Raw genomic sequence first — 27,888 nt, forward strand, 5'->3', positions numbered from 1 at the left:
GCAAACCTGGCGTTTTAAGTAGAGTAACTATAAGAAGTACTTGAAACCAGTATTTGAACCAGGTCTGGAAAATGAAGATATGTCCGACCTAATCAAGATCAGAAAAACACCAAAACCTAGACTTAACATCTGATTTTCTGTCTGTATGTGTTAGTTTGTGGTTTTAATACATTTATCTAACTGCTGTAATCTAAAATTTGCTACTCTAAGGTCTTAGCAGTTTACTTACGTGGTCGCCCCCTCTATCCAGTCACCTGTTCCCAAGTTGTTTGGCTGTCAGTTCTTAGTTTCAGTGAGTATTTAAACAGCCATTTACTCTGTTTCATCGTTCGCCAATCCACCAGGATCAGGTCCAAAACTGCAGGATGTCAATCACCGGTCATAGTAGGTGGATGAATGACAGCAGCGCTCAGTAACTCACCACAGAGGCCTCATGTAAGTGCAGCTCCCTCGGTCTGTGCTGAACCTGGTTTAGTCTTTAGTCCCTCGGTGTGATCACATAATCAAGGCACCAAGCCACAAGTGGATTACTTCAGCTAATGACTTGATACGACAGACTGGTCTTTATATAGAAAGATGGCAAAGTGCAGAGGTAAACGTAAGTGACCAGAGGGAGGCCAGCACTATTTTTTTGGTCTTGGTCTTGGTATTTTTTAATTACAGGTGCTTTTTTCTTTGGAGTCCGGGATTGTGTGTGGGTGTGTGGTCAGATGTGTTTGTATTTGACAGTCTATCAACAGGAATTTGTAACTTGTTTCTTATGAAATCTTGAGCCAAATGACAACCCCTCCACTTATTATCGCTGCAGTGAGTGTTGAAGTGACAGGTCTGATGTTACAGGTCTGTTCATGGCAGGCTGCAGAGAAAAGTACATCCTTGGTGCTGTGTCCCAATTCTGAAACATACACAGTAACCTATAGTAGTAGCAATTATTAATTAGGCTACTAATCTTCTGTTGAGGCTCAATTAGGCCTGATTGTTAACTTCGTCTAAAATTGTTAAAAGAATGATCATAAATGCATAAATGACGGAAAGACTGACAGAAACATGGAAAAGCAAACAAAAATTACATTTGAGACGCTGTAAGCAGCAGATTTGGGGCTTTTTTTTTTATCAAGCATTGATGAACGCCTGTCACCTGACTGGTTATCAAATTATAACTGATTAGATAATTTTCTAAAGACTAATCGGTTAATTTCGCTAACAGATTAGATTAGCTGGGCGCTAATTTCATACTTTGAGATGTAGGTTTTCAGTAGCACCATGTATTTTATGAAGTCATGTAATAGACCTCTGTGTGTTGCCAACACATCATTTTAAATCCATATCTTAATATTAAATGTGTTTTTTGAAAACCGTTGCTTTACAAACAAACCTGAACGTTCCCGTTCTTGAACACCTCCCTCACTGGACGTTTCAACGTATGGCGAAGGTGAGTTAGTTAATGTTGGTTTGTTAAAGTCAGCAGAACCAGCTGTCCTCTCTGTTATCGGGATAACTGTAATGATTTATAGAAATGTGGCAAAATGTGAATTGCTTCGTGTGCTGGGTAACAAAAATCCCTTTTAAAAATGGGGCGTGTTCGAGTTGCTCAAAAACACGATACAGTTTCACCCTGGTTAAGATAGGGCAAAGAATTGTACACAGCAGTTTTTTTGGCAGTCCTATTTAATATCTGATGCAGCAGTCCTGCAAAAAATCCTATTTTTTATAAAGGTATGTTCACCTTGTGTAACGTTAATTATTAATTTTGTATGGCATAATACTTCCTGATTTTACAACACTTATTAATTTTCCATGCTGGTTGTTTACATCTTTTAAAGTGTCATTGAGAGGACTGTAAATTATGTATGCTTTCAGGGGGTTTTGAAGCCAAAATATTGCCTTAGATTGTTTTTAGGCCTATGACAGTTTTCCATTACTAAGCTAGTTAAGTTACTTCCATGTTAGCTGACATCGTTGCTCAAGCAAACCACCAGATTGATTTTAAAGATCTTAAACGAAAGCTGTACAGGGAATCATTAAAACAGTAGTCAAACACAAAATAGGAATCAGGTCACATAATATCTGTTTTCCTCCCTTTTTCTGGGGATCGGTGCATTTTAATTGGTAGTGACTTGGTTAGATTTAAGGTCACGTCAGGTTCAGCATAGTAAATCCTAAAGACTTTATCCATGAAATTAAGACAGAAAAGACAGTAAGACTAAATATAAAATGAACACAATATCATAAAAGAGTAAAATTAAGTATAAGATAAAAATTTGGAAAAATAGTGGATTGTGGAAAATAGAATAGTAGAATTACAGCAAATCATAGCAAGTTTGCTGCTGTCAAAATGTGGCTCCACGTTGACCAGAACTAGGTGAACATATCAGCTACTGTATCAACTACCAAGAAGAAATACATTCTCGGAAAAATTTCCCAAAAAGAATCATTTGAGACTCAGTCAACAGTATCTGTTAAGTATCCTCAGAGAGCATCTGACCAGCAAGCTCGTCATCCTATTTATCTACATTTTGAACACAAAATCCGTCAGATGACAAACTCCTAAGAGAGGGCTTCATTATTGCACCATAATAATCATTTTTTACACTTGAACTTGAAACAGGAAGGGAACCTCCCCGCAGTTAGTGTGAGAGCATTTAACACGTTGTCCTTTTATCAACCCTGACTTAGCTCTGTGTGTCAAGAGTCTGAGGATGAAGATCGCTGTGCTGGGAGCCACTGGGCAGACTGGACAGTATCTGGTCAACCAGGCGCTGCAGCAGGGTCACACGGTCACCGCCATTGTCAGGAACCCAGGAAAACTCACCGTACAGCATGACAACCTCAAGGTAAAGCAACACTGATTTTGTTAGCTGTAGACACATTTCTATTGTGCTGCTGCTCTCTGCATGTTGGGTTCAAAGTTCAGTCTGTGAGACCGTTTGAATGTTTTAGTGTCCAAATGATAATAAGTAAATTTGACAGATTACAAAATGGAGGAACAGAGAGAAAATAGCGAGGGACAAAGAAGAAACAGGCTAGAGAAAAAGACAAAAAGTGTCCAAAGTATGAGGTAATGTCAAGCTAAAAGAACAACTCTGTGTGTCTACTGTAAAAAACGAACTAACCGCCCACAACAGCACGATGGCAATGCTTCAGCGCCTGAGCAAAAAGCATCCAGTCTACGCAGTGACTCCAAGGAGTGGACCCGAAACAAGGTGACAGTACTGTTAGCATTTAACGGAAATCATGATTGCTAGTTGACATGAAGAACTGCAAAGGTATGGCACAATTCTTAGTTGTAAATGTGTAACAGTACGTTTGTTGTCATTGTTCTCCGACTGGTTAGTCCGTGAGTTTGGATTGTAACGTTACAGTGAGATGAGTTACCTAGTTGATCCCAGAACCGCAGGCACTAAGCAAAATAATTTCTTTTACTTCCAGTTACTCGATGAATTGATGGAATAATCTGTAGAATACTAAAATAATCAATAGCTTTAGACCTGCTCTTTATTTTATTTTGTCTTCTGTCCTTTCCCTTTTTGGCTGTTTCTCGGCCATCCCTCCTCCTTCACAGTTCCTGGAGTCCAGCACATTGTGCCGGTGTATAGAACTCTCTCTCCCACTACCCCCCTCCCCCCATCACTCCGGTGCACAAGTACTAACTGTTGCTAATTGGCTGGAACAATGCTGCGTGGCACGGTCCTTACCACTTTCTTTGTTCTTTGTTTTCCATTTACAGAGCCACAGCTGTGTAGGACAAAAGTTTTTTTTTTTCAGAGCACACACAAACCATGAGGAAATATTTACTGAATTTAACAAAAAGTGTTTTGGATTACAATCACTCACTGTCCCTTTACCAGCAAGCAAAAAAAATCTACAAGGAGGTCATTCACTGCTCCTGATCTGTGTTAATTGAACTATACATATATTATTTGTGTATCGCTGCTTTTAGGTGGTGGAAGCTGATATTTTCTCAGCAGAAACTCTGGAGACTCATTTCAAAGGACAGGATGCGATCATGTCCTGCCTCGGCTTCCCAGCCTCCTTCTTTTCGGCGGTGACAGGCTACACCGCGTCCATGAACGCTATGATCAGGGCCATGCGAGAAGCCCGAGTCAACAGGATCATCACTATGACCTCCTGGTACACTGACCGTAAGTCAAGCCGAATCAAACTTATAGCTACTTCATTGTGAACGTTGGCTTGTCGCTGCGTTGCATTGTGGTGTAATGAGGCTGTTACAGAATTTGATATCAAATTATTTTCTTCAAGAAGTTTGTCCTTACTTTTTGCTCAGAAGTGGGCCAAGCATCTACACTGCGTGCACAATTATTAGGCAAATTGTAATCTTCAGTATATATTTTATTGTTGAACAAACACAATGCTCTCAGTCAATCCAAAATATAATTGAACCTCAAACCTGAATGTTTAACTATAGAAAGTTAGTTTTGTCTTGCTCTGCAGACTATATACACACTATTTTGCCAACAGTTTTGGGACGCCTGCCTTTACATGCACATGATGGTTAATGACATCTCATTCGTAATCCATAGGGTTTAATATTGAGTTGAAGCTGTTATAGCTGCACTCTTTGCAGCTATAACAGCTTCAGCTCCAACTTGGACAAGAAGGCCTGTCTCGCAGTCTCCGCTCTAATTCATCCCAAAGGTGTTCTGTCCCAGACTCGTCCTTATTGGATTGCCAGACAGAGAAGCGTGATTCGTCACTCCAGAGAACAAGTCTCCACTGCTCTAGTGTTCACCAAAACAAATTTAGTTTAAGTTAAGTTTTTAATTCTGTGGGAAAATCTGTTACATAAAATTGGTCTTCACATCAAAGGATTGTCATCAGAAGGAAAAGTTTTTTCTGTGCACCTTCTTGGTGCAATGTGAGACATTTAAGAAAATAATTTCTCTGTTTCATTACGTTTTCTGTTGTTGTTAGCTAACTCTGGAACGCAGTCATCTTATCTCATCCGGTTCCTCCTGCTGCCGATCATCCGAAGCGTTCTCACCAACATGCATGAGATGGAGCAGTCTCTGCAGAAGACTGAGGACATCAACTGGACTGTGGTTCGCCCACCTGGTCTCAAGAACCTGCCTGCCTCAGGTAAAAGCAGTGGCCAACAGTGGGCAGAACCACACCTATGAACAGACCCAAAAACATTTATTTAACATGGAGGCTGTCAGGGTGGCGCCACCAAGAACAGCAGAGCGTCATTCAGCAAAGCGTTTGCCCCTGCCTCGGGATCCATTTTGACATAGTTCAAGCTTATTAGCATGCGCTCTGATTACTTAATGCAGTGTTTATGAGAATGAATGGTTTGATTGTGTGTGAATGCCTTTCCTTTCCTTGTGGTTTCAGCATGTAACTTCACTACCCGAAGGAACAAATTGAAAATGCTGTTGTTGTAATGCCTCGGTTTTAACATCCATGTGTCCTCCACAGCTGAAGAGTTTCTGACCCATGAGGGATACTTTGTGCCCGACAGCAGCGGTCGCCCTGCAGGCAGCGCAGTGGGGAGAGGAGACGTGGCTCGCTTCATGCTCTCCCTGCTCAACAGCAACGCCTGGATCAAGAAGGGAGTCGCAATGACTACCAAATGAGAAAGAAGAGACAAAGGGTCGGTACCCTAAGTACAAAAAAACAATATTTACTCACCAACCTCTTAGTGGTATCTAACCATGCAGATACCACCAGCTTTTCTTAAATTTGAGATATTGGCCTTTGAGATTTTTGCCTCCACCCCAATACAAAAGAGGTAGATGGAAGTTTTTTACACTGTACACTAGCTAAAATTTTTTTATTAATAAGCCAAATTAATAAGTTATTACTGCTGTAAACTTCAACACTGTGTTTCCATTACTCTGGATTATCCCACAGACCGCACAGTAACAGTTTTCATTGGCACTACTTTTAATCCAAGAACCAGTCCCTGTGGAAACTGTTGATTGCACGTTGAGTGCAGACTAACGAGGACATCACTTCTAAAAATGTTTTTTTTAATGTTTCAATGCTGCGACCACTACAAACAACATCATGAACCTCCAGGCAAATAAAGCCAAAAATATCTTTATGGTTAGACAGACTAGAGCTACAGGGGAAAAAACATTTTTTCGGGTTAACTGGTCCTTTAACAAACTGTGCAACTGTGCCATTTATTTCCTGCCATCACACGCTACTATTGGATATACTGTAATGGTATAACTGCTTTATATAGCCTTATCTGTCTTAGATATGTATTTCTATTTATCAGATTCTTGTTTGTATTAGTTTGAAAACCATCAATGAGTGTACCATTTTATTAGACCGGTGTTTCTGCTGATAGCAGTACACAAAAGAGAAAGTCAGCTGGATTTACAACATGTCCGTTTGCTTTTGTACTCGAAAACTATTAGTTGATATTTCAGAATGAATGAAGCTCTTCATACTGTTGTGCCATGTATTCACATGAGGACTTTATATTCAAATATGTGCTGTATCAGTTCTGTTAAATAAACACAAAATAATGAAACTGTGAGACAGTTTTGGGCCTTTGGAAATCCTGGGTGGTTTATCAATCCCTTTGACTTCTGATTTAAGCTTACAAGAAGATCTCGAATGCAGAACCATGCTTGTATACAATTTAATCTACCATAGTTGAATGTTTCAAGGTTTCAAAATATCAGAATTCATCAGTATTTAAAGAGCAAACAGACACGTAATCATATGTGGCAGAAAATGCTTGTTGGACTGATGAGTTCAGTTTTTTAAGATTGCAACACTTGGGGCCACACACACACATCTGTGATGTAAAAGCAGGTGATATAGAGGAAACATAGACAAATAAAAGTTACAGTTTAAACTGAATGAATGTCTGTGACAAATTTCATGGCAAACCATCCAATAGATCTCCAAAGTCATTACCCTAAACTCCTAACATAAATCAAATGACAACAACAACAAAAAAATGGTTTGGTCAGTCTTTCAAATCACTCACTTTTTGCTGACAATCAAGAAACATCTATCACAAAATAAACATTGTACACTGAGAAGCACTGAGATGTACTTGTTCAAACATCACCTCCGGTCTTGAGGGAATGTCTGCAGCTTTGCCAGATGGGGATTGTTTTATGTACACAACATGAGACTGGAAACTTGCAATTAATTAAATATTTACATACATGTATCCTGGTGCTTCAAAAATAAAATACATTATGCTTATGATCAAGAGGAGAGTCTTTCAGGCCAGGCAAGTTAACTGGCCGATATGTTGACGGAAACCATCCAATGTGGCTTTGGTACTGAGTGATACTTTACAATTAACCTGTATATGCTGTTCAGTAAATGGCAAGATTATGGCTCTGATTTGGATGTTTTTTTTATTTACAAAGCGTGCACAGCTGCTGTGAAACCATATGTACATTTAACAGCTTAAAACTGCATTGTGGAACGTTTGTCTCCCCTTCTGTCAGTGAGAGTAATTACACAAACACTGCCGACGTTCAGAAATAGTAAAGTTAAGAAGAATATTGAGGTATTTCCACAGTCGCAAGAAATTTATCTGTTATCTACAGGTGCTGGTCATATAATTAGAATATCATCAAAAAGTTGATTTATTTCAGTAATTCCATTCAAAAAGTGAAACTTGTATAATGTATACATTCATTCCACACAGACTGATATATTTCAAGTGTTCATTCCTTTTAATTTTGATGATTATAACTGACAACTATTGAAAACCCCAAAATCAGTATCTCAGAAAATTAGAATATTGTGAAAAGGTTCAATATTGAAGACACCTGGTGCCACACTCTAATCAGCTAATTAACTCAAAACACCTGCAAAGGCCTTTAAATGGTCTCTCAGTCTAGTTCTGTAGGCTACACTATCATGGGGAAGACTGCTGACTGGGGAAGACGACCATTGACACCTTGCACAAGGAGGGCAAGACACAAAAGGTCATTGCTAAAGAGGCTGGCTGTTCACAGAGCTCTGTGTCCAAGCACATTAATAGAGAGGCGAAGGGAAGGAAAAGATGTGGTAGAAAAAAGTTTTCATTAGTTGTCAGTTTTAATCATCACAATTAAATGAAGTAAACATTTAAAATATATCAGTCTGTATGTAATGAATGAATATAATATCCAAGTTTCACTTTTTGAATGGAATTACTGAAATAAATCTACTTTTTGATGATATTCTAATTATATGACCAGCACCTGTAGGTAGAGTAAATGCAATAGCGACATAGCTTCCTCCAAATATTTTACAAAAGCAGTGTCTGGACATGCGGGTCTGCCCTCAGTCCCTTCCCTCACCTACATTGCAAAATTTCCATTCAATTCAAGTGGATTTATTGGCATTACTTCATACACCGTTGTAAAGCATATTATTAGTACAAACTATACAAAACAAATCATAAAGCTTCTCTCCAATGGATCATTTTTTTACACCATTTGTGGAGCTATCTACATGGCTCTGGGTTGCTCCTGGCAAACCAATCATTGCTGGTTGACGTACAACGCATCATTACTGTACCCCTGCGCGGGGATTGTCGCCACAGACACGAGGGGCGAGTTCAGCTAAACGCTCGCTAAACGTTTTTTTCCAACAGAAACGGTGGTGCCTTGAACACCCTGCTGTGTACGCAAGCGCACTGCATTTTCCTGCTTTTTTAGTGTTCACAAACTTGTCGCAGCTGATTGAGCAACACCTGAGACACTCCCACCAAACAGAAGAAAACATACCTCGAAGCCCGTTGCGGAACGTTGCAAGGAAACATGTCGTTCAATCTGAAAACGTTGCAAACCAGTGCGAAACGTTTTGAGATTGAACTCGCCCCTGGGCTGACTGCAGTGCTTTATGGTTCAGTAAAGTGCCAAATCCGTACCGCCAGCAAGATCCGTTTTGCACATGCGCATATCGAGATAACAATTTTTTTTTAATCATTGGAGATGAAAGTGTTCACTATGATGTAATAAGAATAAACTTTAGATATGAAAAAGCTTATTCAACAGTACATTTTTAATTGACAACACTAACAATGTAGCAACACAAAGGAGGCTAACCCTAGCTGCTAGCATGGCAGATGTAGGGCACAGCTGTAGGGTTAGGCGGTCGACATGCATACAATCGCTGACTAGGCACACACCCCTGTGATGGTTAGGGTTAGGTGCTTTGGGAAGCTGTCAACGCCTTTTATACTAACGTAGCTAGCGCTTCCGGTCATGACCATCTCATAAAGACATCAAATAACGCTTTGTCAGCCTTTCTGAAAGCGTCACTATTTGAGAACAGACAACAACACACAAATAATTATGAAAAGGCACATTTGTTGTAACCTTCTTTGACAGAGAGGACCACTTTTGTGCAGAAGAGATCTTGCTGGTGGCACGGATTTGGCACTGACATTCAGCGCAGACAAAAGCAAAACAAGCCCCAACAAAACACGAAGTACGTAATAAATTTTACCCAGCAGTGATAGGCTTAATCATTGTGTGAACTAGTTTGTATTTGGCAAGGGCTTAAATGTAAGAGACGTCATAACAGCATCTATTCCATTAAATACAACAACAATCAGAATCAAGATTTGTTTCCCCTTAAATCACAGACCTCTTCCACTTTTAACATTCAGGTGAAAAGAGGTTTACACATTTCTCAGCATGACGTCTGGGCACAACACAATGTTCGTAAACATGCTTCAAAGTTTCTTCCCTATTGTCTCATCTCTGTGCAGCTCAGTCTAGTTTTCCTTTTCCACTGCATACATTTCGTTTATTTTCTCCTGGTACATCTTCACAACAATGGGCCGCCTCAGTTTCATGGTGGGTCCTGCACAGACAAAAAAAAGAACACTGTATTAAGCAGATGTTAATCTGCTGAGCGACACCCGCACAAAGATAACATCTGATCCACTGTAGCCATGAAACCCTTTCTGAGGGAGAGATTCATTCGCTAGTGAACAACCTTCACCAGAATGTTGTCTGGCATGCGGCACAGTGACAAGGCATGTCTGATTGCGACATGGCCTTGATTAAAAGCTGAGTAAACTTACAAGTACGGTAAAAAGTGATTCCTCGTTCTTTTTGGGTGTAGGTTTTTGTTCCAGGAAGCAAAACAAAACACCACAAAACTCACCCAGCTCTCCTCCACTGATAGAGAAGTCTCGCTCCAGTATCACCCACTTCTGGATTTTCTGGGCGTTGGAGGTCGCTCTGGCATTGACCCGCTCCAAGCCCTCCTGAATGGCTTTGTAGATAGCTGGCTCCTTAATGGCTATGATCTCCGACACCTTGGTTGCTGTGACGCCGTGCTGCTGGCAGAAGTCTAAAACCTCGGGACTCAGCTTGTCTGTGGGCTCGCCATTGTCGTCTATGACACACTGTGGAAAAAGGGAGGGTCATTATTGTGTTCGTTTTATTCAATTATTAGCTGCGACTGTCTGCAGGAACGGAGACTCGGTTACTTTAAGAGTGAGCAGCATGGAGAGGAACTTGAGCTTGTCTCCAATCAGCATGGTGTTGCTGATGATGGGCACCTCAGCCTTCAATGCGTCCTCAATGGGCACAGGAGGGATGTTCTCTCCACCTGCAGTGATGATCAGCTCTGGGCAAAAAAAGACCGTTTAGTTGTAAAAGTGTGGCACTTGTTTGCCAATATTCAGAATGTAATTAGGGATCCAAGCAGCGAAGAGTCAATCTTATTTCATTATTTTAATATCTGGATTCATCTGCATCTTTGCTCCAATGGTCTTCTGCTCTAAAAATGTCAAATTATACGACTTTTATCTCTTTTCTCTAAAACCTATTTTTGCAAACTCGTCCCAGTCGGTTTTGTCCAGTCGACCTGTAACTTTGGCAGGATCATCTACGGACATCGCTAATCAAAAGTTTTTTTTCATAAATTTTTACTTATGTGTCTTTATGTATAATTTTACATAAATTGGCCATAAATCAAAATTGGCTTAAGCTATTGTAACCAAACTCGGCGCGTCTGTTCAAATGCTCGGCCCGAGCTTTGCTGAGCAGTCCTGGGATATTCTTCCACTAGGTGGCTCTACACTTGCAAAAAGTTTATACCTCGTAATTCACTGGATGTATTCGTATGAAACCTGGTTTGTACGATCTCAGGTCCCTACTCAGTAGAGGAAAAAAATTTGGTAATGATTGTGCAAAGTGGGCGTGGCTTATTATTACAAGAAATGTAAAATTCTAGACATTTCTCATTCCTAAATTCACAAAATCTAAGAAAATCATCCGTACGTCATAGAGAGCTAAAACCTTTTCAGCACATCCACTGATTTGTGATTAACGTTTGCTTCACTGCAACCTATGGTCAATTCAGAAGTCAGTCCCTCTATATTTTTCAGAATATGCTAATTCAATTAACATCTAAATCTCCACAAGTCTTTCTTCAAACACTACCAAACTCGACAGAGTCGTTCTCCAGATGGCCAATATCAAGTGTTTCAAAGGGTTTTCAGATCGATCAAACGGTGAGTCTGCAGTGATATTCAGTATCTTGCTGTAACTTGTACAGTATGCACAACATTTTCTTTTTAACTTAGTTTTGGATCAAATGCCACCAAAATAATTAACAACACACCCAAAACCAGCAGAATGATGTGTAATTTTTTTCAGAATTATGTCACCTGCATCTTGACTGTTGTAAGCATTTTAAGTTTAAACTGACAACACTATCTGGCTCTGGCACATGTGACATCACCACCTCAACTTGTGGGAAAACATCCTCTCACCAGTAGCTCAGTCAGTAAGTCACCTGCTCTAGAGATCTGCAGGTCCAGGGTTTAAATCCCCAGTTGACTTGCTGACAAATGGGGGTGTTCCAATCATAGCAGTTGTCTATTTTATTTGGATCCCATGACACTTTCTTCATATTTTTCTCTGCTTAAAAGTGTTTGTGCAGCTTAAACTGTAAATCTTGGAAACACAAAATGTCGCAGGTGGGTTGAACATTTCACCCAGTAGTCAGGTACATGTAATGACAGACTCTGATCTCAAGGCAATGCTGTAAAAATTAAGTTTGCCTTTCCGTAATTATATATAAAAAATGTCCAGATTCTTTCATCTTCTTAATCTCTTAAGTCATCTGTTCTTCTCCTCTGAAAACGTCAAATGTTGTGTTTTTGGCGACTGGCTTGGATCCCGATCACTGCCGCTTGCGGCTATATTCTTGGAATTAATGCAAGGTTTTGTCAAGGTCACTGTGTTTTGTGTTGTTTTCCTGGATTTGTCTTTTTAAGAAAAATTAGCCATGGCAAAATATTCTGCTATTATCAAGTTATCACCCCACTAACTTCCTTTCACTACAAACTAACCTAATAAGACAAAAAAGTGAAGAGCAAGTCTCTCTAAAGGAACGTGTTTTAGCTTTGGATAAAAAATAGAAAAGTGCACTTGCATGTGCCATTTTGTCATTGTAGAAGTGAGATAGGAGCCTAATGTTTGTAGTGCTGAAATGATTAGTCGAAGAGTTTATAGGAAATTTAGTAATTAAATTAGTACATTTATTTATCAAGCAAAAATGCATTTGCTGGATCAAGCTTCTTAAATGTGAGGATTTGAAGTCTAATTGTAAATTATGCTGCAACCTCATCATATTGCATAATAATAATAATAATTAATTATGAGTTCCCATCAAGTAACTTCTACTTAAGGAAGTAGTACTAATACAACAATGTATACTCTACAATACTCTACAAGTTGAAGTCAAAATCTTACTTAGGTAAAAGCACAGACTATAATATATTATATATTACAATATTAGATTGTTAATACTTGCATCAATGTGTACTGTTGTAGCTGGTCGAGATTGTTTTAACTACTTTATATACAGTTTGGTAGTCCTGAGCACTCCGACCTAAGGGGTCAAACGCCTCAAACTGTAATTTTAATGACTCGATCTGAGGAGACACTGTTTCTTTTGTGAGGACTGACAACCAGAAAGGTTTCGGAACGAGTATATACAACAGTGTGTTGTATTTCATAACAGAGCGAGACCGATAAATCATTCAGGCCGAATTATCGGTATCTTTGTAAATTTAGGCAGATAAGTAACAAGAAACAGCAGTTCAGAAACACCATACTAGATTTGAGGTAATTTAGAAACTCAGTATATACTGTATGTTGGTCTGAAAAAACAATTGGATGGAGATCCCAAATTTGAGTCTAAAAAGTAACTAATGACTCTAGCTATCATATAAATGTGGTGGAGTAAAAAGTGCAATATTTTGCTCTAAAATGTGAGTTAAAGTACCAAGTTGCATAAAATGGAAGTGCAAGAAAATACTGAAAAATACTTAAGTAGGGCCTACATACATTAAAAAACTGAATAAATGTAATTTGATACTGTCCACCACTGACTCTTGATGTCCTAAATGCTCACATCTTTGTTTCGACCAAACACCAAAAAAGCTGACAAAGATGAGTAAACATGTACAAATCCATGTTTCATACCAAAAGTGCTTCTAGCAGCCATTTGTCAGAAAATGCAAAGAGGCTTTTCTGACTACAGCTCACCCTTGATCCTTCCCGTGATGTACAGAAAGCCATGCTGGTCATGTCTTCCCAGATCTCCAGAGTGCAGCCAGCCGTCCTCGTCAAGAGCCTCTGCAGTTTTTTCAGGTGAGTTCAGGTAGCCCATGAAGACGTGCCGACCCCAGAAACATATCTCTCCACTCCCGTCCTTATCTGGGTTCTCCAGCTTGGTCATGCAGCCTGGCATCACCTTTCCACAGCTGGACAGACAAATCATAAGTCAACAGCACGCCCATTTAGACCTGATGTGACCTGATGCTGACCAAAAGTTGCACTGCAACCCACTGCACCCCAACTTTGAAGTTTAGCACAAAGAACTGAGATAACATAATGTCAGTAAACTATGAAAAACATTTTCAGGTAAAAATAAACAAACCTGTCTGATTTGTGATAATTTAAAGCAATGATCCCCATCTTTTTTTGGCTTGTGACTTTTTGTAAACAACTAAAAGTCTGCTATCAATCCCCCAAGATGAGTTATAATAATAAAAACTTAATTTGTATATCAAATTCTTGCAAAGAGGCAGCCCAGAGTGTTTACAAAACAGGATTAGAACATTTAGAAACCTGATGAGGAGCAGAAACTACAGAAAAGTAAAAAAAACAGTGTATAGTATATTGTACAATATATTGTACCGTGTATTCTGTATAGGTTTCTTCCAACTCTTCTCTGAAGCTATATGATGTTAACACTGAGTAAAATATTCAAATCTGAGACTCCATTAAATGTATGTATTCTAGATGTCATGCGCGTGCACATTTCCCCAAATATCAACTTGACATTTTGGTATCTTTGAAAACCTTGGGATCTCCTCTGGAGAGTCCATTAAGACAAAGTTAGCAACTACCTGGTGAACATAGTGGAGCATTTAGCAGCAAAGATACACATGTTTCCCTTAGAAAATGGTGGAGACCAAACCAGAGCTACAAGGAAAATGAGTATTGGACTCACATTCATCAGGTGCCCTGAAACACAACATTAAAAGAAGGCTAACATGGCTCTGCATCTACTACATGTATAAAGTGTTTGCAAGTCTGCCATACCAACTTTATAAGGTGATAACGTGTCAGTCTGGCGATTAGAGTTGACCCCTAGCTGCTTTGAAAGCTGTTTGGCCACGTTCTTAGATACTGTTTTTTACCTTTACACAGAAAAGTTCCCCGGGCTGGGATCCTACTTTTTCGTTTAGGATGAAATCTATAACAATAGTGCAAAGTGTAACTTTTAAAAAAGTGCACTGAAGTGACTCGGACAACGTTGAATCGGTATTTAACATGGTCTCACTCACTATGGATGGTTAAAAAAAGGATCAACATTGTTGCATTCTTCTAATGTGTCAAAATATTGCACCTACATTACCCACAATGCAACACGGCAGCCAACAGTTCGGTCAGACATTTGGGTGTGTTATGCTAGTAGCTGCTAATGTAGCCTCGAGCTGCTAGCCACAAACAGTAAGCTCACTTCTTTCTCCACACTGCCAGATATGTTTCATTTTCAAACTTGTAGTCTTCAGCCCCAACCCACGTTGACTTAAGTGACATCACTTGTAAACAGAAATGTGAAAAAAAAAACTGTGCACATCCCCTTTAGGTAAACTTTTATACATATATATATAAAAATACAAGTTTGTTCATTCTCACACCCATAACAACAACACGTTTTAATTACAGCTGTCACGTTCCATAATGCTTTGCTGCTGACCTTGTGATGCGGTATTCATTGTTATGGGAGACGCTGTGTGGGCCGGAGCTTTCACTCATGCCGTACAGCTCTAACACAGGGATGTTCAGGCTCATGAAGAACTCCAAAGTTTCTTTGGTGATGGGGGCAGCGCCTGTGAAGCAGTACTTGCAGCGGTCTAAGCCCAGCGCAGCACGCACCTTCTTAAAGACCAGATTATTAGCCAGCATGAAGCCCCACGGCACCAGATTCTCCCTGTAACCCAAAAGATGAAGGAAGTTACATTTTGGAGGTTCAGGTTTGTTAGGAATTAAGACCTGGGGCCCAGAATAAAACATCACAGAAATCGAATGTCAGTCTGTCCGTTAGTCCACCACTTTGGCCCAGAAACAAATATCTCACCAACTGTTGCTATAAATTTTTGGACAGACATCATGATGCACTGAGCTCCTCTCTCCTCCTCTTTTTATCCTTCTTTATGCAACCTCATCCCAATAATGCATGTTACTAACTTGATTTCTTCCCTTTCCCGTAGTCTTTTGCTTTCTCGTCCCTCTCCTCTCTCCTCCTATCACTTCCTGCAGGCTCTGGCGAAGTTCAGTTGGATCTGTTTTTGCTGCTGTTTTTGACCTGTCACCTGCTGTTCCCATGTTCCTGCTTGACACCCTCTGCTACAATTATTGCTGCTAGTCCTATTGTTATTATTATTTATATTATTATCATTAACATTACTATAAATATCTGTACCATTATTCATTCAGTCTGTAGCAACATTACCTTTATTGTCTGTATATTTTCCCTCTCTCCCTCTTTATGGCTGTTGCTCTCTCTCTCTCTCTCTTGCTTTCTCTCTCTCTCTCTCTCTCCTTCTCCCCCAACCGGTCGAGGCAGATGGCCGCCCACCCTGAGCCATGGTTCTGCTCGAGGTTTCTGCCTCTAAAAGGAAGGTTTTCCTTGACTCTGTCGCCTAGTGCTTGCTCTTGGTGGGAATTGTTGGGCTTCTGTAAACAACATCACAGAGTACGGTCTAGACCTGCTCTTTTATGAAAAGCACTGTGAGATAACTGTTGTTGTGAATTGGCGCTATATAAATAAAATTGAATTGAATTCAATCAGTCAATAACTGCTGGATGGATTGCCATGAAGGATGAATTGTAACCACATTGGTTATCCCCTTACTTTAAAACAAGCGGCATCATTGGGTCAAAATTTTAAATTATCCAACACTATGGTGCACATAGCATTCGACAAAGAAAAAATGGAATCTGAATCTCTTAATTATGACTTACTATCTCATAATCTCATTATTACAAGAAAATATTTCATAATTTACAAGATAACAGGTGTTACAGCGTATTCTGTGACCTGATCGAAAGTGATAGCTCTGTTGCCGTTACAAATCAGCATATCTAATATCTTAATATAAAGAGTCACAATTTGTGACGTGATTACTCAGTAATTATCTCAAACTGTCATAAACCAGGGAGGAAATAAAAGGGAATTCAATCAGGTTGTGCCATCATACCTTTGTCTTCTCGAATAGTGATGATTTATCTACTTTGACCTTTTTCTCATAATCACAAGATACTCTTCTCGAGATCATGAGATCCAGATCTTGCAATTATGAGACTAACAGACTGTAATAATCACACAGAGAAACTGTGCAGTACCATATCACCACTGGATAAGAGGTGGCATCGTTACCAACAAACACCTGACATGTGATCGTGCTGAATTCTATCAAAGGTTTTTGTCTCACCCGTTCATGACACTGTAGTTGTACTGCAGGCCTATGGACTTGGCCCAGGCCGCCACTCTCCTCCTCAGTGGGGATGCCTTCGCTCCGACAGCTTTCATCTTCTCCTGCATCTTCTCCCACACACGAGGAACCCCAAGGAAACAAGTTGGACGAGCCTCTTTCAGTGTGTTTCCTAATGAGCCCTGCAAAAAAAAGAATGGGGATAATAGTCAGAATAGGAAACCTTCATTATTAATTTAATGTGTTATACAACATAAGGCACTCTTACCTTCAGTGCATCTGGCTCTGCAAAGTAGGTGGTCACGGCATAACTAAGACACATCCATATGTCAAAGAGCTGGGCTGCCACGTGGCTGAGGGGCAGGTAACTGACCACCACCTCCTCCCCGGGGCAAATATCTACCATGTTAACTGCCGTGCGGCTTGTCCATGTCAGCTGCACAATAAAGAGTGGGAAAGGAGTCATCAGAGAGTTTTTTATTCAAACACGGTTCTTGAATTTTCACAATACAAATTAGCAAACAAACTGCTCACACATTCTCACCCACTGCACACACCAACACAGCCTGCATCTGTTCTACACATGCATTATATAAAAAGAAGGTTTGCAGATCTCATAAAAGTTTGGTTGAGCCAATAGCAGTATGGTTTTTGGCTTTTCAAGTTTGAGGTATGTCTTTAAATCCATCAATAAGCATTTATGAGCTGGTTATGAGCAGTTTATGGGTATCCTATGCTGTACTCTAAACTGCAGGAGTATGATGGATATCAATGAGGAATAACTGCAAAGACATTTCTGATATTAGTGAGCCCGGTTCCTTTTCCCATTGCAGCCTCATGTGGTCTAATGAAGGAGGTACAGCTGAATGAACTCTGGTGGTATAAAATATATATTAAAGCCTTTTGCAATGGGTTGATTTCCAAGATTTCTCCTATCCAAAAGTTTTGTGGGGCCTTAAAAGATCATGAAAAATATTTCTGACAAACTACCCTATGGATTAGACACAGGTCAAACCTTGTCTAATCCATAGTAGAGTTGAGGCTGAAAACAGAGACCCAAAATAGGAACCTTGGGAAAGGGCTGTTAAGAGCCACCACTCTGATTAGAAGGCACTTGCTCGGTGGTAGCAGGACACAGATCAGAGAGCTCAGTCATCAGTCAGTTTTGTGATAAAAATATTTTGTCTGGCTGCTACTTGCCTGATAGTATTTAACATGATAGCATAAAATATATGTTGTAGCAGTTTCTGGAGATCCTGAATTCTCTATGACAGGTCCTCTTCTTCTTTTAATTTACTTTATTGAAAAAATATTGACTTAATTAATGAGTTAATGTTGAACTGAAGAGTCTTTCATAAAACACAAAGCAGTGTCCCCAACAAAGAAACTACTGCCCAAACTACTGACATACTAACTCCCTATTATTGTTTTGGAAAATGTACTATTCATTTTAATTTCAACTGTGTCATCCCAACACACGTTATGTATTCTTTGGTGTTATGTATTTAATACATGTCACATGTCAACTCCTCTTGCAGCACAAGTTGATTTGCTGTTTTCTACCTTATGTGACCATAATCACTATTTATGTATCACTTTATTTTACTTTAATATATAATTAATTTTAATGAAACACTAGTAGAAAAAAGAAAAGAAACATTATCTGGTTCGAACTTCTAAACTGAGAGGATTTCACCTGACAAGATGACATTTGAAGATGTCTGGGAAGATTTGACAGGCAGTTTTCCTACCATTTTTTGGGGGGGCTTTTTAATCAACTAAACTATTAATGGAAAAACATATTCTGTAGATTAATTGATAGTGAAACCAATTTTCAGTTGCAGCCATAAGAAGGAGTAACATTTAAAAGCAGTTCAGTTGTGTAAAAATGTCAAGACAAGGAAAGTATTTTGTTTAGATAACTCACATTGTCATGGCTCAACATGACTCCTTTCGGTTTGCCAGTGGTTCCAGAGGTATAGATAAGAGTACAGCACTCGTTGGCCCGAAGACTGTCAATCACAGCATTCAGCTGCTCCTCTGGCACATCCTCTCCCAGCTTCATGAACTCTTCCCACTACAGATATACAAAGATTATGTGTCTAAATCCAGACCGGACTGTACTGAGCTGCAGCTGTGTAGGGCAGTTAAGTCACATTGATCTAACTGCATTTCTTATACCACAAGAAAGAAAGATAATCATTTTGCATTATGAAGCTCAATGGTGCCACTGTAGCTATCTGATACAGTATATACAGTACATATTTATCTGCCTAATCAGTATGTTATGCTGTGTGAACGTACTGTATACAGGAATGGTGTTTTCTGTTGCAGCTCGCCTTTATATTGAACAATGGCTTTCAGATGAGGAAGATGATCTTTAACCTGTTGGGAAAAACAAAGTCATGTGAGGACAGATTGTTTTTCTATCTCTGAGAAATAGTTCTCACAGGCGCACTAAGGCCCGGTGGTGTAACAAAGCTCCTGACCTGCAGAATTTTGTCGAGCTGTTTCTGGTTCTCCACAACCAGGATGTTGGCTTCACAGTTGGCAGCCACATATTGACAAGCTTCGGGCGAGTTGGTGGTGTAAATTCCGGTTGCCAGACCCCTACGGCACAAAACAAAAAACAGAGAATAAAAAGCTGATTCACTGTGATTTTTGTTTATTTGCCTACAGTTTGTAATGACAATAAGGCTAGTCATCCATCCATCCATCATCAACCGCTTATCCTGCGTACAGGGTCGCGGGGGGCTGGAGCCAATCCCAGCTTACATTGGGCGAAAGGCGTGGTACACTCTGGACAGGACAATAAGGCCAGTGTTTATTTTATTTATTAATTATTTGTTAATTATTTGTTTAGGCCATATCACTAACCAGAAATGAAAGCACACCGTTTCAGCTTTAATGATTTACACGATAGGTTTGTTTTTACTGATTTTATTGATATTTCATCTACTGCAGAATAGGTGAATAAACTTTACTTAATTACCGGAGACAACGGAAGGCTATACTGACAATGCTTTTTCCATAGATTTGTAGCAAGCAGTAAAGAAATGGCAAGGCTACCACCCATATTAGGTTTCGTTTGACTTTAAACTAGTACAACCTCAACAGGTGCGGGCAGAGGTGGACTTTGAGATAAGCACAGACAGAGATAAATGTACAGTGTCAGGTGAAACAATGCTGAGGCACCTCAAAGTACAAAAGTGGACTGTAAAGTCTACATGGCAGTGTATCTGTCTCAGTTGCTTAACTGTGATCTCACCCGGCAAAGATGCAGCCGACGTCCGAGATGAACCACTCGGGGGAGTTGAATCCCAGAATCCCCACGCCATGGTAACGCTCCAGCCCCAACTAAAACAAGACAATTAAAAATAATAAAGGTATACAAGAACATAAGCTGTGAATGCTGACTCGACATTCACAGCCAATAACATGTATCTTGAAGACCATTGGCCATCAAGGACTGGATGCTTAAAATGTTTTACAGCTTGACAGATAAGACTGAAGTCCTTGTTGTTGCCTCTGGTAACATAGCTATGACACCACGGTCACTCAGCGTATTGGGTCCCTTTCTTTAGCTGTACAGTGAAACCTCTCAAATTGTGGTGTTAAATTTGACCAATCTATGTACTTTGATCATCATATCAAATCATTGACCCATACACGTTTCTTCCATTTAAGAAACACTGCTAGACTGAAACCTTTTTGTGTCCAAACTAGAACTAGAGACGATCATAAGACTATACTGCAATTCCCTTTTCACCTGCCTCAGCAAGTCGTCCCTGGACCATCTACAAATGGTCCAGAACTCGCAGACCACGGCTCGCATCAAATCCATTCTGTCATCATTATAGTGGCTCCCCGTCGGGTTCAGGATTCATTTGAAAGTTCTTGTTTTCAGAAATAGGCCCTATTGTACATCTCTGACCTGCTTATCTATGGAGGACTGATCCTGACAGATTAAGAAATAAATACAGAATTAAATAACTGCTCAATAAATAAATAAGCATCCGATTAAATGTACAAAAAATAAAGTAAATAATTAAATGTACGCGGTAATTAAATTATACAATGAGACATAAATGTATATATATCTTTTAATTAGCTTCTTTATTCACCTTTATAATAATTACCTTATTTATTTATTGTCCATTATAATCTTCAACTTTTTTTATTAATTACTTCTTTTTTAAATGTATTTATTTATATGTGCGTTTTATTATTTTTGTCTTTGTCTTTCTTCCTTTGCATTTCTTATATATCACCACTACATCACCTAGGTCTTCAAACAAAGGCTTTCTATTTGTTCCTTGGGCTCAGTTAAAATCAAAAGGTGATTGTGCCTTTGAAGTCCTTTAAATGTTCTGCGGTCTTATTCAAGCTGACACACACTCAAGGGTGCAAACATGTTGGTTTCAAGGTCGATAATTATTTATGTTTTATTGAATGATTATTTTACTCTTTTTATGATGTTGTTGCTTATGAATTGGCGCCAGACTCACACGGCGTGCCTCAAGGATCGGTGCTTGGCCTGCTACTATTCAATATCTACATGCTACTTCTTGGGATGATCATCTGGAAACATGGACTCCTCTTCCACTGCTACGCTGATGACACCCAGCTCTACATCAGCACTAAGTCATCTACTCCCCTTCCACCAGTGCCGCTTATCAACTGCCTGAAGGACATAAAGAACTGGATGGACAGTAACCTCAAACTCAATAAAGACAAAACAGAACTCATGAACTCACTTGAACTCACAGGTTGGTGACATCACACTGGGTGTGGATGGCTGCTCAATCTCTGTATCCCCTCAAGTACGCAACCCGGGCGTCATCATGGACTCCACTCTCTCCTTCCAACAGCACATCAAAAACACTACTAAAACTGCCTTTTACCATCTTAAGAACTCCGACAGTGCCTCTCTTACTCTGTAGCTTAGACCCTCATGCACTCCTTCATCACCTCCTGACTTGACTATTGTAACGGTATCCTGTTCAGTCTGCCCAGCAAGGCCCTTACTGACAGACTCCAGTATGTCCAGAACTCTGCAGCTAGGATGCTCACCCACACAAAACTTGGACTTCACATCACTCCCATCCCGAAGAAGCTTTACTGGCTCCCAGTTAAGTCCTGGATCAAATATAAAATCCTCCTACTGACATACAAATCTCTCCATGGACTTGCATCTCAGTACCTCACAGATCTACTCCATCCCTACACTCAGTCACAGTCCCTGCGGTCCTCTGACAAGGACCTGCTTGCTGTCCCTAATTTCAGGCTCCAGACATTTGGTGACAGAGCTTTCTGTGTCGGTCCGCTCTGCCTCCTCTATAATAACCTTTTAAACCCAGCTGAAAACACACCTCATCACTGAGGCCTACGGGCTTTAATCTCCCCTGGCCTCACACCATTATTTTTTATTACTAGTTTACAAAGTTGCTTTTGATTTATTGTTGTTTCTTTACTATTTTAAGCACTTTGTTTATATATTATTAATTGCATAACTTTTGACCTACATCGTTTCAAATGCCACCTCATGGGACACAAAAATGTCAAGGAAATTGGAGACGTCATATAAGACAAGCTGTGAATTTGACACGCCCAAGTGTTAGTTTTCAACAGCCCTTCTCACACTGTGATACAGTGAGAGAGGGAAGATATTCTGAGGTGCTGTTTGCCAAGAATTGAAGGTTTTGTGTAGCCTGTAATTCATGATATATAGTTCATGTTCATGTCACAGGAATCCCTCTATTGATTCAAAACCCTCTGCTCTTCTAGTTTAGCTTATAAGTATAGAATACAGTGCAGGCAGAAAGATACTTCAGCACACTGGATTTAAATGAAACAGTGACTATAACTTTAAGGACTACCAAATACAACTACTAAAGTACTGACTTTCAGCTTTAAGGGTGTTTGAGGTTCTTCATATCGATATTGGATGTAAAACTTGAACGTGTTTTTGTTCTTGTGTTGTGTGACAACACAGGAGAATAATGACCCTAAACATTCAAATACGGCAGCTGACACATTCCTAAGGACCAAGAGATAAATGTTCTTGACTGGCAGTTACAGTATGTGTTTGCTAAACACCAGACTAAAAGCAAAATGCCCCTGGGAGCAAGACAGAAGTGAGGATGGCTGCAGTAAAAGTCTGGGACATACCAAATGTATGCTGATAGTATTTAACATGATGACCTTATGGCAGTTTGTCCACATAGTTCCTTTAAGTGTGTGTAAATTGACTGAAGCTGCCTGTGTATGAAGCTTCTTATATATTATAAATTAATTTGCTTTGTCTAGTTTGTGTTGCTGAAAGTTGGAGGGCTACAGTATGTATTACAAAAGGCTATAATTCCTACATTGTTGACTCAAAAAGGATGTTAACATACTTTGAAATTAAATTTAAAAGCCAGCGCTAATCTCCCAGTTAAGGTTTCAGTCAAAATCCAATGTGCTGGAATAGAGAGCCAATATACTGGCTCACTACCCAAATATTTACAAATAAACAAACCTTGAGGAAACTCTTAGCAGCTGCCCGGCACTGCTCGTAGTATTGCCTCCATGTCAGGGTCACCCACATGCCGTCTTTTTTGGAAGCCAAGGCTGGATGATCTCCATATTTTTCCAGCGTCCCCAGGAACGCCTGATGGATGGTGATGGGAGTGTCTGATGCCGGGCCTGAGCCCTCCATCCTCAGCATGACTCCCTTGTCTCTGATGGTGCTCCATAGCTGGTCAGCTGGGGTGAGAGTTGTCACCACATTCGCCGTGGACAGGGCAACTGCCTTGGGCTCTTCTGTATTGGGACAACAGCCGCATTTACCCGCCATTAATGATATGTCAAACTCAGAAGACACACACACCACACTAAAACACAACAAGCTTGCCCTTTAGAAAAAGAGTATAAGAGGGTTTGCACCTGCTGTCTCAGTTACGCAGTGAAAAGGGGAAGGCTTCGGTGTTAACCTGAGACAAAACAGGAAGCTATGGAATGCCTACCTACCAATCAGGTTTGGTTAGGCTCTAACCTGATTTTTAAAAGACAAGGAGACTTGGGTCCCTTGATCAAGAGCATTCAAAGAACACAGACACAATAATGCTGTATTTGTTCTTTCTTTTTATTGTACAAAAACTCTAGGATGATACAGATTATTTTGTTCCTTCCTTTTGCTTTTTCTCTTATCTTTGTCAGCTTCCTTCAACACTTGAACACCTCACACTTCAGCCCTTAAGTATTTTATCTATTGTTACAGCTCTTTTACCTCAGGTGCTCTTTCCTCTTCACGGTGAGGCTTGTGGCTGAAAGTACTTAACTTAAAGGTAAAGTCGTATTTCCAAACTTCAGTCTGGATTTAAACAAATTCACAGAGCTGCCACTGTTTTCATAAAGGTCACACATTTCTGTCAATTGATGCACAACATTTTGTTTTGTTTAGATCTTGCTGTATCACTTGACACAGTTAAAGCATGTGATTTTTAGTCAACAGCTTCTTTACTGCATCTAAAAATGCCCACAAGTCTTTTCAGAAACACCATTAGACTGGTTCAGATCTTGCTTCCTAAACAGCACAATCTCCTTTCTAACATGTTATCCTTATTCCTCCCCTGTATAAACTAATATAACTCTATTTGCCCTGTTTCATTTTTTGCAGTTTCATTCATAAGTGCATGTTGCCTGCATGACACATGGTAATATTCCCCTTTAAACTTCAGCAGTGAATCTTAGACAATGGCATTTGTGGCTATACCACATGCTGCAGCTGCAGGGGTTGTGTACATACCAAACAGATAAAATCACACCACTTTTAGCTTTCTCACACTGGTTTCCTACTAGTTGTAGGACACATCTTTTTAAATTTTACTGACTGTTTTAAAAGGCACGGCATGGTGACAAGCCTTTTGAACTGTTAAACTTGTTGTCAATGAGAAAGACCCCCGCTATTTTCTCTTCTGCGCTTCAAAGGAAACTTCAACGTGTGGAAAAACATGGCAAACACCTCGTTGTATGTAGCAACCTGCTGATTTAATACACTAAACTTGAACGACTTGTTTGGCCTTTTTGACCCTTAAAGCAACATAATGTCTATTTGCAATAGGCATATGTTTCTGCATGTGAAGTTGCTGTTTTAGATCATATCATTTGAATAGTTTTTACAATTTCACAATAAAAAACAAATGAACAGAATTTGGGAAGTAGCAGTGTTATTTATCTTCTTATTTCTTGTCTCTCAAATGTCAGAAACCCTCAGATTAGTCTGACCTAGCTAGCAGTTAGGAACCACTGTGCTCTACAATCCACAAACCAACAAGTAAAAAAACTTTTGAGGCATTAGATTAGTTCCTCTCTCTCAAACCACACTCAGACTATCACCTGAAGGAAGTGCTTCAGTAGCTCCCTCCAGCTCAGGAGATCTGGCAGATTTAGTCGGTGCCTCAGTTTCGCTGGTAGGAGGAGTCTCCTGGGTCTCTGAAGCAGAGGCTGCACTGAGCTCCGCTCTGGTGGCGTCTCCGTTGGGGATGAGAGTGGAGTGGGTCCTTAAGTTTGTGGAGTCAGACAGAGTTTCTTGAGTAGGTTTGCTGTGAAAGCCATCGAGAGGGCACGAATGAGTTAATACCCGGAAATTAATAAATGTTATTTTTAGATCCATAGTTTAAAAGAAAGCGGATCAAAACTCATAATGGTTCAAAAATCATAATCACCTTGAAAATGGTTATATGTTTTCCACTTAGGGTCATGGACCATTTTACATACCTCTCAGTATTACCATCCATCACTGCAACACCATTGCTCTTAATCGAATATTCTTGTACACTCATGTTGTATTTGCTGGAATAACAGAGAAAACTATCTTAAAATAGACTTAAGATGTCCTTCACTGAAGACCCTCCACACAAATAAGAGAATCTATTATGAAACAGCTTTTTATACCCGACTGATATTCACCAAAGTCATTGCAACAGGTCAGAGCCAATGACCGCCATCACTAGTAATCACAGTACACCGGCAGACTAAATGATGAAACTTTTCAAATTGTGCCAGAAAGCCTTTGGACATCGGCATGTATTTGTACTATTTGCCCCAAATAATCACACCTAGAAGAAGAATACACTGCACCCCAGGCATCGCTATTTGATTAAAGTTGAATTTAAAGTGTTTAATCAATGTTTCAGGTATTAAATAAAATGTAAATATTGTCAAACAAACAGGAGCAGCAGGTCTTCCTCTACCCAGAGCGCTTGTGTATGCGCCACAGACAGAGAAACAATGCCACCTAGTGTGTATAGTTTGTGTATAGTGAAAATATTCAAATACTTTTTGTCTTATGGTCACACGTACCTCCAAATAACTGCACTGCCAAATATAATCAATCAGTTCAACATAACTGTAGGGATAAAATGAAAGTTAACACACTGATTGACATAATGTCATGAGACATTTGTAAGTAAAAACTGTATTAGATTAAGATGTGCCAACCCAGCAGAGTCTGAGTTTTTAAGATAACTTTGGGCAAGATTTCTCTGGGCCAAAGTTCATTCGACTTACAAAACTACAGTGTGGCAATATGAAGTGGCAAAACCTTTGCTCTGGATTACGCAAGTAACACTCAAAGTGCCCTGCAATCCACAAAAAGTAGATTTCAGTTCATTATTTAGAATTAAAGATTACCCAGAAAGGACACGTTAACTTGGGGGGAAAACTGTGTTGAGTTGAATCTTCTAGTGCAAACTGAGTTGAAGAGGTCCTACAGTCTCAAGACCTGAAAGTAAAGATGAGACCCAGGAGAAGTCAATTAGGGGCTATATCCATCTCTTAGTCGTGCGTCTCCAGCAGCATGCATGGTGTCAGTTTCTCATTCCTAAATTAAACTGTGAAATTAATTTATTGTGTTCTGCAGTTAAAAAAACCCCAATCAGCTTAAGCAAGAAAGAGCTGTAACATGTCAATAAACTTTCTAAGACTTTCTACGTGCAACTTTGCGTGGAAATTCTCATTAAACACATGCAGTCCCAACAGCAATTTATGACAACAAAAGCCTCCCTGCACAAGTTCTATCACACACTCACATCAAAAAGCATAAAATGGAAACATGTGTAAATGATAGCTACCTTCTCCGGGGGACATAGTTGATTGGCATCAACTTGACAGTTGCTGTTAGGTGCAGGGCAGACCTGGATCAACCTTTTCCCCGCAAAGGTGTTTGACTGTTCCCACCTGAAGAAAATCTCAGCCTGTCAGGGACTTGTATGAGAGCATACCAAGTTCTCCTGCACTCACGCCTTGTCCAGAGCAATAAAGACTTGCGCAATCCTCTGAACACCTGCTGCTGAGATCACGTTGACCAGTTAAAGGTCCCATGACAAACTTGACCAAAGGTTATATTGCTCGTCAAGGTGAAGACGACCTGTAACCTGACTCTGGTAGAGAGCTGATTTGTTTACAGTAAGTAGCTGACAACTGTTGTCAGTGGTGACAGTCCAAAACATTTAACAGCAGAAAGGACAGAGGGTTCCTATAAAGCAATGCGACAAAGCTTGTGTGGTTTTATAGACTTTTATTATCCTTACGAGGCCTCTCAGAGAAACAATGATAAAACTAGATAAATTCTCTCAGGTTCTGAGGACAGATAACACTTTGAACCATAAAAATAGTATTCAACAGTTGAGCAAAACTTGTGCAACTCTTGACTTTTTCTACCAGAATGACACGTCAAGAAAGAGATGTCAACATTTTAAATGATGAAATGCACAAAATATTATTGGTATTGTTGGAGACACATTTTGCAGAGACTCAATTTCTTATAAATCTCCTTTAATTCTTACACTTCTCTACTTACGTCTTACTATTTGTGATTTGTATCGAGTGCATAAGGGAAATCAGTATGGGTCATTTAGCAATTTAAAATGTCCATTTCT

At 39.7% G+C, this 27,888-nt stretch overlaps 2 protein-coding genes across 9 annotated transcripts; one reads left to right on the forward strand and one right to left on the reverse strand.

Moving 5' to 3' along the window:
• The first annotated feature begins 1,344 nt into the window (after positions 1-1,344).
• On the forward strand, positions 1,345-6,834 carry LOC119892285 (flavin reductase (NADPH)-like). 3 transcript variants are annotated; one of them, XM_038704474.1, is made up of 5 exons: positions 1,345-1,432; positions 2,677-2,834; positions 3,941-4,142; positions 4,933-5,097; positions 5,437-6,834. In XM_038704474.1, exons 2-5 carry the CDS (start codon positions 2,700-2,702, stop codon positions 5,592-5,594), a joined length of 660 nt encoding a protein of 219 aa, XP_038560402.1. In that variant the 5' UTR covers positions 1,345-1,432; positions 2,677-2,699; the 3' UTR covers positions 5,595-6,834. The 3 variants fall into 3 exon arrangements, with proteins under 3 accessions (XP_038560402.1, XP_038560401.1, XP_038560403.1); XM_038704473.1 differs by having other exon boundaries at positions 1,392-1,432; positions 2,691-2,834; XM_038704475.1 differs by lacking the exon at positions 1,345-1,432 and adding an exon at positions 1,548-1,716.
• A 1,470-nt stretch (positions 6,835-8,304) lies between these two features.
• Positions 8,305-27,309, reverse strand: LOC119892286 (long-chain-fatty-acid--CoA ligase ACSBG2-like). 6 transcript variants are annotated; one of them, XM_038704478.1, is made up of 17 exons: positions 27,082-27,304; positions 26,642-26,732; positions 26,312-26,357; positions 25,727-25,801; positions 25,346-25,551; positions 23,487-23,770; positions 20,235-20,323; positions 19,456-19,576; positions 19,271-19,351; positions 18,894-19,043; positions 17,235-17,402; positions 16,967-17,148; positions 15,229-15,462; positions 13,506-13,723; positions 10,433-10,572; positions 10,105-10,348; positions 8,305-9,798 (listed from the first exon to the last, which is right to left on the reverse strand). In XM_038704478.1, exons 4-17 carry the CDS (start codon positions 25,789-25,791, stop codon positions 9,710-9,712), a joined length of 2,271 nt encoding a protein of 756 aa, XP_038560406.1. In that variant the 5' UTR covers positions 25,792-25,801; positions 26,312-26,357; positions 26,642-26,732; positions 27,082-27,304; the 3' UTR covers positions 8,305-9,709. The 6 variants fall into 6 exon arrangements, with proteins under 6 accessions (XP_038560406.1, XP_038560407.1, XP_038560405.1 ...); XM_038704479.1 differs by lacking the exon at positions 26,312-26,357; XM_038704477.1 differs by lacking the exons at positions 26,312-26,357; positions 26,642-26,732 and having other exon boundaries at positions 23,487-23,767; positions 27,082-27,309.
• Between the last annotated feature and the right edge of the window lie 579 nt (positions 27,310-27,888).

This window comes from Micropterus salmoides, unplaced genomic scaffold (assembly GCF_014851395.1).
Source record: "Micropterus salmoides isolate LMB-PRFRI ecotype aquatic unplaced genomic scaffold, ASM1485139v1 Ms_hic_scaffold_7, whole genome shotgun sequence".
In the NCBI taxonomy this organism is placed as follows: domain Eukaryota; kingdom Metazoa; phylum Chordata; class Actinopteri; order Centrarchiformes; family Centrarchidae; genus Micropterus; species Micropterus salmoides.